The sequence below is a fragment of the Acanthochromis polyacanthus genome, chromosome 11 (genome assembly GCF_021347895.1).
Source record: "Acanthochromis polyacanthus isolate Apoly-LR-REF ecotype Palm Island chromosome 11, KAUST_Apoly_ChrSc, whole genome shotgun sequence".
NCBI classification, from domain to species: Eukaryota; Metazoa; Chordata; class Actinopteri; family Pomacentridae; genus Acanthochromis; species Acanthochromis polyacanthus.
Window position 1 is genome coordinate 13,838,796 of NC_067123.1, and position 12,894 is coordinate 13,851,689.

Here is a 12,894-nt window from a genome sequence, read left to right on the forward strand (position 1 = left end):
CTGGCCAGCATGAGCTACTGAAGCTCTCCAGGACTGCTTGGAGTGCACAGACAGCACCATCTTAAGCAGGCAGCAACCTACAACCAACATGTGTGCAGAGGAATACACAAACACTGTGACAGGGTACATAGAGAAGTGCATTGAGGACATCACAATCACCAAAATCCTATCTACACACACTAACCACAAGGGAATCCAGGACCCTGACAGACTATAAAACCTCCCCAGTGGCCATAGATAGTGACACCAATCATCCTGACCAACTGAACCACTTGTTTGCACAGTTCGAGGCTGGCAGCCACATACCTGCCCAGAAGACCCCTCAGGGTCCCCCCCCCCCCTCCCCCAGGTAAACAGGCACTTCACCTTCACCCAGCGGGTGTGAGGAGGACCTTCTCCAGAGTCAGTGCATGGAAAGCTGCAGGCCCAGACAACATACCAGGGTGTGCTTTTAGAGACTGTGTTGATCAGCTAGTAGAAGTCTTCACAGACATTTTGAACATCTCTCTAGAGTCTAGACCAGGGAGTAGTCCCTACCAGCCTCAAAAAAACGTTGTCATCCCTGTGCCCAAGAAGTTGGCTGTCACGTGCCTTAATGACTACCGCCCAATAGCACTGACCCCCATTGTGATGAGTGCTTCAAGCGTTTAGTTATGAAGTACATCAAGTCTGTCCTTCCTGCTTCTCTTGACCCTCTACAATTTGCCTACCGCTTCAACCGCTCCACTGATGAGTTAGTCTACACTCTGTCCTCTCACAGCTGGACTCCCCAAACATATGCCAGAATGCTGTTCATAGACTAAAGTTCAGCATTTAATACAATAATCCCCCAGCAGCTGGTAAACAAACTCTTCATGTTAGGACTTAACACCTCTCTCTGCAACTGAACCCTGGATTTCCTGTCTCAGAGACCACAGTGAGTACATGTGGTCAGCAGAACATCAGACACCATCACACTGAGCACCAGTGCCCCCCAAGGATGTGTGCTCAGCCCCCTTCTGTTCACACTGCTCACCCATGACTGCACTGCCGAGACAGACTCCAACATCATCATCAAATTTGCAGATGACACCACAGGGACCATTAATTCATGAAACTGTGGTTTATATCACACAAATGTGACTTTAAGAATTTTGAGCTATAACTATGTGAAATTAGAAGTATGAAATATGTCCAGTTGAAATGATGACTGAAATTAAAGCCCAATGCTGTTTCTGCATGAGATTTTCAGGGTGTAATCCTCCGTAATTAGAGTGTAATGTAGCCTTGTTTTGACTGACTATCCCCCCTTGTGTTCTTCAGACCGTTGGGTGGGGGGATGTCAGTGGACCTGGAGGACTCGGAGGCTGAGATCATACTGGGCACGCAGCTGGAGACACACTCATCCAGCAGTGTTTCCATCACTTCAGAGGACGTTACAGCCACTCATTCATTTCCTGACCACTTACGCTAACCTTAAACCAAGTCTTCTGCCTGAAATGTGATCACTTACATTATGAGGACCCTTTTTTGAGCACCAAATGGAAATCCAATCCCCACAGTTTGATTTATAATTCTGCAGCTCTAAGTAAAACAGTTACACACTCACACAGCTCAGTTAGCTCATGGTTCAATCCGTGCCAGTTTATCATGTGATCAGACTGATTCCAACATAAATCCCACTGACAGAAGTAGAATATAACCTCAACCGTGGTTCAGTAGAAGTTTGAGGTGCATTTAACTGACACATGCCTTACCACACATAAATTCTTAACATGTGATGCACTTTGTAGAGTGAGAAAAACAGCTTCTCGAGTAGAATTTTTTTAATGTTTTCCTGCGCCCACTGCAGCACTATGAGTGAAATATTGCCTACCTTTTTTTTTTTTAACTTGGACTGCAATTACTGATTAATTTTATTTCACTGTTGATTATTTTCTCAATTAATCAATTCATTGTTTAGTCTGAAAAATGTCAAAAAAATGGTGAAATAAGTCCCATTTTGTTCACAACCAAATACAATGAATTTCTTGTCACAGAGGAGGAAAGAAACTAGAAAAATCACATTTAAGAAGCTGCTACAAAGAGAATTTTGGTTTATCTTCTTTAAAAAAAAAAACTCAAACTCATTAATTAAATAACAAAATAGTATAGTATAGTATAGTAACTCTCTAAACTCCAAAGCAGAGTCTAGGCGTTTTCTTTGCTCCTGTCATATTTTTACCTCCGCCAAGGAGGTTATGTGACACCCGGTGTTTGTGCGTCCGTCCGTCCATCTGTCTGTCAGTCCGTCTGTCTGTCTGTTAGCAAGATAACTCAAAAACGCCTGGGCAGATTCACATGAAATTTTGAGGGGATGTAGACTATGGTAAGAGGAAGAGCTGATTTAATTTTGGTGGCAATTCGGAAAGGATCCTGGATTCTGGATCACTTTGAATTTTTTAGTATGTCTAAGTATGTGGTACAAAATATGACAAAAAAACATCATAGGTTAGTATGTCGTCCAACAAATTAGAGCAAGGTATCCAGATAGCTCAACTGGTTAAGAAGGTGATCTGTGTCAGAGACGCGTTCAATTCCAGCTCATGGTCCTTTACTGCATGGGTTTCCTGTTTTCCTCTCTATCCTTGGCGGAGGTCTGCACTCTCTGAGTGCTTTTCTAGTTACTCACTGTGGCTATTTTTCAAATTTTCATCACTACATTTAGGAACTTCACTAGAGTTAGGAGGAGGTCTTTTCTTTATCAAGGAAAAAAAATAATTGAAACATTTTCTGGTTTCTGTTTGATGGATATTTGATTTTCTATCGTCAGTTGCCATGATATTAACAATGATAAATACTGAGGCAATGTGTCACTTTATATTTTATGCTGTTCAGGCAATTAGCTTTTTGGGGGGGAGGGGGAAAACAAAAAACAAAGGACCGTGAAATTAATGTCTCTAAATGAATTTTTTTAGTGAATCATATCATATCATCATATAACCCAGACGGCCTACCATGCAGTCCGTGTGGGCTGCCTTGTGGAGCTTGTACAGATTGCATGCTGTTATCTGGTACAGAATATTATGATTCCGGGACTGATTGCGAAATGAAATATTTCTGTATATTCAATTTTTCAAGATGGCTGCCTTCTTGCATTTTTAGGTTGTGAATGAGTTTTATCAAAAGAGCAATCCCCAAGGAGTACATGTGTCAATTTTGGTGCTTGTTTCCAGAAATGAACAATTCTCCTGAAATTTGCAATTATCTCCCTGTAGTGATTAGCACTTTTGCCTTGCCTTGAATTTATTCTAAATTCTAAAATTCTTTCTGTTTTTACAAATTTAGCTGTGACTAAAGGTGTACTGCCTTCAACATTTTTTAAAGATTCCTTTCAAATCCACTGACGTGTTAGGATTGTATGTGTGGTTTGGATGATTCAGTATGAAGTTGTTATTGCATTGCTTCCTTTTTTCTATGTAAATACATAACTTCCTACTAGTCTCTTCGTCAATGCGATTTCTGATACTATTTCTAAAATTGAAAAACGAAAAACGTGCCATACAATCAGCTCCTCAATCTTAAAATGGTCTACAAACCAGTTTAAAACAGAAGTCACTGGTTTCTGAGGAAAGATTTTGCTGCAGGAACCAACTTCAATAAATAGGTAAAGTCTCATTTTTCCATCTGAATCCCAGAAATAAAAAAAAAATCTGTGAAATAACTCAAAAATGTTTGAACTCAATTGAGAGGAATAAAGTTTCAGGACCTTGAAGCCTCTTAATAGACGTGAATCAAAATTCAGGACCTTCAAGGTAATTTTCCATTGTATTGATCCAAAATCATGCAGAGTTAATCTCATCAGTGCAGAGCTGATGATGTCCTGCAGGCAGCTCTTCAATTAAGTCCCAAAAAACTGCTCTAAAAGCAGCCAAAGCACTCATGTTAACACAGCACCAAATAAAGCAATCAGTTCACATACAGACTGAAAGATAATTAAAAGTCTGAGAATGAGCGATGATATTTTTACAGAAGTAAACACTCAGGATGTTGATCAGAGAGCTGCTAACCTACATACAATCAGACAGGAAAAAGGAACACAAAAGAGTAATGATTAAAATCTTCCTAACAACTCAAAACCTGGCAAACAACACAAAACTTCTTCACAGCTGAATTTTAATACAAGGATCAGAAGTCTGGACGGTGGTTGTTGTAAATTCTTAGCTCATTTACAGTCTTCAGAGTCTGATATGACACAGAGTGTTGTTAGTTCGAAGCACGCCATGTGGTCATAGCAACAAACTCTGTGTGTTCTCTGCTCGGGTTCACCCCCCCACACACCCTAACAGTACGATCTGGCCAGAGGAAATGAACCCGGAGAGCACACAGTGGGGGTCCTAACGTCCCACGGCCCCCCCTAACTTGCTCCAGGCTGTAACCAGCCAGGGGACACTTCTCAGTCTGCATAGCCAGCACACCCCTGTACTTTCTACTCCAGAAAGCTGACGGCTGTGGAGAGGAACTATGATGTTGGAAACTGGGGGCTCCTGGCTGTCAAGTTGGCATTAGAGGAGTGGATACACTGGCTGGAGGGGGCTGAACAACCTTTTTTGGTCTGGACCGACCACAAGAATCTCCAATATATTCAGTCTACCAAGCGTCTGAACCCCCGACAAGCCAGGTGGGTCCTCTTCTTTGATCGATTGTCATATCGTCCCAGGTCCAGAAAGGTTAAACCTGATGCCCTGTCACGCAAAGGCTCAAGAAGCCCCAGAGCCCATCCTATCTTCCCGTTACCTAGCAGGGCTGACATGGGAGATTGAAACCACCATCCGCCAGGCTCAGGAACAACAACTGGACTCAGGAGGTGGCCCCCTTAGTTTCCTGTTCGTTCCGGACACAACACGCTCAGCTGTCCTCCAGTGGGCCCACTTCAGCCAGTTCTCCTGCCACCCAGGGGTTTCCAGGACACTAGCGGTGCTGCTTCGGAGATTTTGGTGGCCCTCCATGGACCAGGACACACGGAAATATGTTGCAGCCTGCTCCGTCTGTGCCCGAAATAAGACCTCCAACCAACCCAGTGCCGGATTCCTGAAGCCCCTGCCCATTCCGAGATGACCTTGGGTCCCACATCGCGCTGGATTTTGTCACTGGGTTAGCACCGTCCCAGGGGAACACAGTGATACTTACTATAGTCGACCGCTTCTCCAAAGCAGCACAGTTCCTACCCCTGCCCAAACTCCACACCGAGACGGCAGAGCTCCTAGTTGCCCACGTGCTCCATGCCCACGGCATCCCAGTGGACATTGTGTTGGACCGCGGACCTCAGTTTACGTCACAGGTGTGGCGAGCGTTCTGTTCAGCTCTCGGGGCTTCGGTCAACCTCTCGTTGGGATTCCATCCCCAGAGCAACAGCCATACGGAGCGGCTAAACCAGGAGATGGAAGCTACCCTCTGATGCATAACTTCGGAAAACCCTAGTTCCTGGAGCTCCCAACTCCCCTGGTTGGAATATGCCCACAGCACGCTCCCCAACGCCACCACCGGGCTATCCCCATTCCACTGCATGCATGGGTATCAGCTCCCTCTGTTCCCCAAGCTCGAAGGCGAGATCGCGGTTCCCTCCATAGCCGCTCATCTCCGCCAGTGCTCCCGGACCTGGCTCCCAACCCACGCCGCCCTCTTCTGAGCCTCCAGGAAGATGCAGGACCAGGCCAACAGTCACCGTTCCGAGGCTCCAGTATATGCTCCGGGGCAGCGAGTGTGGCTTCGGGCCAAGGATCTCCCCCTCCGAGTCCCCTCGAAGAAGCTGGCTCCTTGCTTCCTTGGCCCCTTTGAGATCAACAAGATACTCAATCCCTGTGCAGTCCCAGTCCGTCTCAAACTTCCTCGTACCATGCACATCCAACCCACATTTCATGTCTCCCAGGTAAAACCAGTTTAGGAGTGTCCCCTTACCCCTCCCACGCTGACGCCACCGCCCCCTGGATGCTGGACGGGGGCCCAATTTACACCGTCCACCGCCTCCTGATATACACCACCGCGGCAGGGGACTGGGAGGGCTACGGACCTGAGGAAAGGTCGTGGATTCCCCAGTGGCAAATTCTGGACTCGGTGGGGGTACTGTCAGGGCCCACTCCTCTGGCCCGGTCTCAGCCCCCACCTAACCTCCCTTTTTCCTCCCTCCCTCTCTTCCTCTCGCTCTCCCTTTGTTGCCGGGTGGAGCTGTTCCTCACAGCTGCCCGTTACTAATCTCCTGTCATCCACAGAATTCTGGACAGCTGCAGTACGACACACCTGATAATCATCTTGGCTATAAAAACCGGTCTCACTCTCCATCCCCTGCCAGATCGTAAACTCTGTTCCTGCAGTCAGTTTGCTCTAGCCTAATTACATGCATTCGGTCTCTATAGAGACCTAATGCATGTAATTAGGCTATAATTCTGTTTAGATCGTCGTCCCTGCTGCCCGGACCCCCACGGGCCCAGTCCACACTCCACTCCTCCCGGAACACCCTGCTTATTGCTCCCCTGGAACTGGAACCTCCTGCCTGCTCCCCACCGCCGACCCATTCGATCCTGGATGCCTGCCAAGCCGCGGGTCCCTTGCACCATCACCCCCACCTTTAGGTTGTTCATTGAATCCATGTCACTCCTTAATTTTCCTTCACTCCTAATCCTGAATTCACTTCTTGCACATTAAATCTGTTCTCAGTACCAGTTCTGCCTCCTCTGTGTGGTCTCTACTCGGAAAATTAAATTCAAGCAACTTTCTTAGGAGATTATTAACTGTTCATCAAAACATAGTAGATGAAACTACATTTAAACATGAAAAACATACAGGATTGATCATCATGTACGATTATCTGTTTTTGAGTTGCCTGAAAGGCAAAACTCGGGACAAAAAAATCTTCAAATCTTTTTCTGTTTGCTGCAAAAGCTTATTTCTCTGAGCAAATAAGCATTTTTTCATCCTCTCCGCTCGTGTCACCTGTGCTCATTTAATTCCAGTTTGATTTTTTGATGACCCTGTACTTTACAGGTGTTTTCTGTCTAATTTCCTGGATATATTTCTCACAACCTACTATAAAATTAGTTGCATTGAAGTGCAAATTACAGAATATTGCCATGAAAATGCTCTGCAGTTTCATACCAGTTATGAGGGAAATTGAGGAAGTGTTAGTTGCTACAGTTAGTCAGTACCTGCTCATTATATTTAACAACTTACGTGTGACATAAGAGAGAAACTGATGTCAGTGTCCATCTGGGTTTTCTAGAAAGATGAGCAAGTATTCTGAATAGTTCATTAGTCTTTTTTATTTTTCGGATCTGGTCTGTAAAAGTGTTTGTGAGTGTAACTATTGAGTGAGCACAATTTTATTTACTTAAAACTAATGAGTGCCCACATTTTTTTCATTTTTCAACGAAGAAACCCTTACTGAGATTAAAAAAACATCTTTTATACCTGTGGCTACAGACTTCGTGATAAGTCTGCTGAAAGGCATTATTATAATAGCTGAAGGATAATCTCTAATAACACAGTGTGAATCAAAAGTATAATCAAGATTTACATATAAAAAACAGCAGCAATAGTCCTAGAGATGTATTTTGCAAACACTTTTGCTTGTATAACTGACTGCATAAAATAAAGAAACTATTTTTGGTTGAGGCCGACTATCTGGTTCTGTCAGACGTTTTATCCTTCATCCAAATCAGATGTAAACTGACATTGATTTTGATTGTTGGAGAAAAGCTGTTTTTGTTTATTACTTAATAATTTATTACTTTTGTCTTAAAAAGTTATTTATGGAAAACCTTCAGGTTTGCACTTTTTCCACTTCTGTTATTAGTGAAATTCCCCCTTTCACTTTTATTTTTGGTAAATTTGCATGATTATTGGGCAAAAAACAAAATATAAAATTAGAGCAGGATCAGCAAGCAAAAACATGCAGCACCTGAACATTTTGACTACATGTACTTAATACAAAACAGTGTGTTTTAGCCGCACAGGATAATACAATCCAATGAGTGCAGACACAAAGCAGATGAGACCAGATGAAGAAAACATGCACATGTGCTTTTAGGCAAGTTTTGTGCAATTTGATGGAAAGATACTGCAGACGTGGGAGAGCTTTTATTGTGAAGGTGTAGTGGAAAATGAGCCCACAGTGAGAAAAAAAAATGTGACAGCATCAAAACCCACAAAGGTTTATTTTTCTAGTGCAGCTGACTCACTATGTGTGCAGACTTTACTGACTATTCAGAACCAGTATGGTTACTGTTAAGTTTGAAGGAAGTGGACAGTCTCCTTTTTGTATCAACCCATCAAGTCTTGTCAGCTTTTGCCTTCAAGGTGAGTTTTATGGCTGACTAGTCCACTTTAAGCTGCTCGTCTACAGCTCAGGACAATATTTTGTGTTGACATATTGTCATCTTTTAAGTTGATCTTTTTAACTTGTTGGCAAACTGTTGCTTGTTTCCAGCAAATACAGAGAAACATCATTTGAAGTTGTGTTTGTACCCTACTCTTTTTGTGGTTGTTTTGTATAACCTTGTAGCTGTTTTGTGTGTCTTTGTGGTTGTTTCTTGGTGTCTTTGCATCTGCTTGTGGATATTCTGCACATTTTATTTTTAAAGGGAAATATTTTGCATTGGTAGTGTCTACAGATACGGACCCGGACCCGTAGCCTGTGGGCTACGGATACGGCACTTTCCATTTGCCAGACAGATACGGACCCGTACGCGAGTCTCGCGAGTCAAGAAGCTGCTAACCACTGCAAACTGTTGAAAGGTAAGCAAAGATTAAGGTTAGGGTTAGTGTTAGGGTCAGGTTTAGGGTCCGTACCTGTAGTACCGATGCTACGGGTCCGTACCTCCAGCGTCTACCGGGAGTCACGTGACCAGATCTTGCGTATCTGATTGGCAAATGGAAAGTACGGGTCCGTACCTCGAGCAACTACCTTTTGCATTTGAGTCCAGCTGATGATTTTGAGTCTTTTAGCTCTGTTTTTGTCTCCTCCAGCTCCTGAGGGAAATTTGTGGCTTTCCAACTGATGTGTTCTATTTTGTTCTTCAGTTGCTCTCTACTTGAGTTGAGGTTTATCATGATGAAAAATATCCACTGTAGCCTTTTAACTCTGATTTCTGCTCATTTAGTTGTAGTCAACATCCAGCTTCAAGAGGCCCCAGACATTCCACAGGAACATCATCTCACAGGAAAAACAAAATTCTCTCCTCTCAGAAAGCTTAAACAAACAAACTAAGAGCCCCAAAGTGGATTTTTATGGCTTCAGAGACATCTGCACCTTTCACCAAAAGCCTCGTAAAATTCATTTACGGTGACCTGTGATCTGACTAGGAGAAAACCCCCCTTTTTCAGACTCTCACATGGATTGTTGTATTTGCATGTTTTCTTGTATTCCTACCTTCACAGAAGACACTAAGACCCCTTTGCAGAGAAGTGGAAGGGGACACAAATGTTTCACACCTTCCTAAATTTGCATCTAAAGGACTGTTTATTCCCTTTTGGTTCCTATCCTTTGATTAACTGAACTCATCTTCACAGACGCCATGCAGTCTCCCTCCCTCACGATCAGATACTGAGAGTCATAAATATCTAAGGACCTTTCCGTCACCCCGGGAGGGCTGCAGAAAGACACTCAGTCTGTTTGATGCCAATAAGGACTCTCTTTCTAAAAATCATGCTTCTTTAATTTTGTTTGTGATTTTGAAGATATCAAAGTTGAAATAATAATTTGTTATACATGTTAGTCCAACTCCGACGTCTCTAGCATATTTCTGTCCTGAGATGTTAATTCTGAAAGTTTATTGTCTGCCTAACCCATTTCTTCCACAGTTCAACATTGCCCCCTATTGACGTCAGAATGCCATGACATTATCAAGGATTTCACTGAAATTAATCATAAAATTGTGTTTTATACAGGTCGAAAAGAGTTGGAAATTGTTTCTTTACCTCCTTATGTACACCATGTTGTCTTATGTACACTGTGACCCACATAATCATTAGATAGAGTACACAAACCTATGATTAAACAAATAACTCACATATTTTTAGTAGCTAGAATGTTCTATCGTGTTATACACTTTGATTGTGTTAAAAGTAGTGTCCTGGATTATGACAGAGTAAACAGATCGTTTTGTTTGCGCGCTTTAATATTTTTAATTCACTATCTGATCAGCTCTCATCTCCTATCCGGAACACACAGGGGAGGGGGACCCCCAGAGTGTCAGACTCGCGCCTAAACTTCTCGGGCCCTTCCTCCTCTAGCCAAAAACTATAAGAAGCTTCACGTTTCTTTGTTCGCTCTCTTCTCTCTTTCGCCTTTTTCGACTCTTACGATCTTAAACTACGCTAAGCGAATCTTCCCTTTTTCTTTAGGCGCGCCCTGTTGTTCTTTTTCCACTTTTCAAACTTCGCGGTTATAGAGGCTGGCTCTCTGTTAACCACAACTTCTTATTCAATTTTTCTTTTTGCTCAGAATAGATATTTTTGCTCATCTCCAACAACCAGATCTACAATTTTGTTTTATTTACGATTTATTTTTGATAGGAACCAATTCGATTTCGTTCCGTCGCTTTTATCTGTCCCGCTGAAGAGTTCCAGTCTGTTCGGCCCTCACCTATACCTGACCGGCAGAAATAGAACGTGAGCCTTCAGCCTCCAAATAATTATTTTTGACAAAATCAACCCAGAAGGACGCCGGCTGTTTCAGCCCTCGCCACCGCCAGCTGACCACCAGACGAACCGGGTCAAGCCAGACCCCTAGGACACGCGAGGTTCGAAGTAGACAGGACGACGAAGCGTTGCCATAGCAGCCAAACAGCGCAGCTCCCGAGCCGACTCTCGGAACCAACGAGGGCCGTTGCCACAGCAACCCGTCCCAGTCTCTGAACTTCGTGTGATCCCTCTTCTCCAACGCAAAGTAAGACCAGCTGACGTGTGATCTAAACTAATGGTTGATGTCAAAAATAATAGCTTGATTTAATTATTTATCACTCCGTTTAATCACTTACCGTCGTTCATATTCCAAATTATTAAACTCCTCGATAATTTTTCCACGGTCTGATTACTCAGTGCCATAATCTCAGATTAGAAATACAAACATAAATAACCTACACACACACACACGCACCTACACACACCCACAGCATTTATTCATTCCATATTTGTCACTGTATTAATCCCTGTGTTTATCATTATATTGGCTAATAAATATCTTTCATTTAGACCAAAATTACAGTCTCTTTTGCGTTTATGTGTGTTGACTGGGGTCAATGTTTTTCGAGGATTCTCAACATTCAGATATTAGACTGACTAACTGATCAAATTTTCAATCAATTAATAATATTGTTATTAAGATTGATTAATATTTGTCCTGACGAGACGTCAGGTGGTGCCCCGATTAATAAACTATCATCGAGTGCAGACTTATTAAATTAACGTTTAATAAGGCAATATTGCTACATAGTCAAAAGTATACCTTTGCTCTCTTTCGAGGTGCAGCAGTTTCTTTCGGGTCCTCCACATTTCTCCCGGAGGGCCGACACCTCCCTCTCCAGCCTCTCCAGACGCTCCCGCAGAGCAGCGAAGTTGGCATCACAGTCACAAGACCCTGAACCTGAAGGAACTAGCTTGATCTTATGGGTCAGGACCAGAGGAGAACCTGGAGCCAGGTCGATTTCTTTATCTGTGAAAAACAGAAACAAGCTGCTGAACTGTGAGGACAAACTGCCAGCTCATGATCAAACTAGTAGTTGGAGCTGATATATGTTAATAGTGTAGAAATGGTGCTTTTTCAAACATGTGAGATGAACAGTTTTTTTTTACCTCCTTGACCGATGTCAGATGAATCCCGTTGAGTAGCGCAGGCCTCTGAAATCACCACCTGCAGCAATGGAAAAGGCCAACTTTATGTTGCACTTTACAGTTTTTCTCAGTCGCTTTGGTACATTTCTTGAATCATCCTTGACATTTGCAAAATAGTAAGTGCATTTCTCAAAACAATTCGTAAAAATTCTACGGACAATTCTTGTCCTGCTGGAGTGCAGAACAGAAAACACATTTGTAATCTCTCAACAAGATTTTGTAGATAAATCTTTGAGATCATAATCATTTAGATTGATTTGCAAATGTATTTTTACCACAAATGCTTTTGGAGCATCTCCTGAACAGATCTGCTGACAGTACTCTCTTAGAATTAGGAGAACCTCGGGATAGTTAAACTGTTAGGGCCAGGGGGTGTGTGAACCCAAAAAGCAGGCAAAACAGACAGGCAGGTACGAGCAACAGGTTTAATATATAAAATAAACACAAAAGCTCTCCATATGGGGGGCACGGGAAATAAAAAGGACGGGGGCAAAACTAAACTAAACTAACTAAACTAAACTGACGGACCAGACGGCCTTGATGGGGGCTAAACTAAACTTAACGGGGAGGGTGACTCATGTCTTAGTCCAGGGGGAATTGGGAGACGAGGCGGGGACGGGGCTGATGAGGGCCGGTGGCGGAGCTGTGGCAGGAACGGCGGGGCAGGCAGAACCAGAGCAGACGGGGGAGTGCAGAGCGGAGGGGGGAGAAAAGCAGACAAGGGTTTCCAGGCTGAAGGGGGAAGACGGAGCAGGCGAGGAAGTCCAAGGGCCGGGGGAGGGAGATAGAGCTCGAACTGAGGTGCGCATCTGGTGGGGAACCGCAGGCAATGACCCAGCGGGGAGCGTTTGGCAGAGCCAGGCAGAAAAAAATCTGCCACTGATTGCTGCGCTCATCCGCAGCCATTCCTAATCAGGCCGAGCGCAGCACAGGAGAAGGAGGGGCCCTGACATAAACAACCCTGAGAGGGGGATCCTGGAGGATCCTCTAATAAGTCAAAAGAGTTCCTTGGAGCTAAAACTGTTAGATAGATAGATAGATAGATAGATA

General features: G+C 43.7%; 1 protein-coding gene across 2 annotated transcripts in view; it reads right to left on the reverse strand.

Moving 5' to 3' along the window:
* The window catches only part of LOC110969783 (tenascin), a 181,257-nt gene that overhangs the window by 148,943 nt on the left and 19,420 nt on the right, over nucleotides 1-12,894 (reverse strand). For both annotated transcript variants that reach the window (XM_051955119.1, XM_051955120.1), the window contains exons 3-4: nucleotides 11,806-11,863; nucleotides 11,459-11,665 (exon numbers count right to left, since the gene is read on the reverse strand). In XM_051955119.1, coding sequence (XP_051811079.1) covers nucleotides 11,459-11,665; nucleotides 11,806-11,863 — 265 coding nt within the window. The remainder of the gene's footprint in view (nucleotides 1-11,458; nucleotides 11,666-11,805; nucleotides 11,864-12,894) is intronic.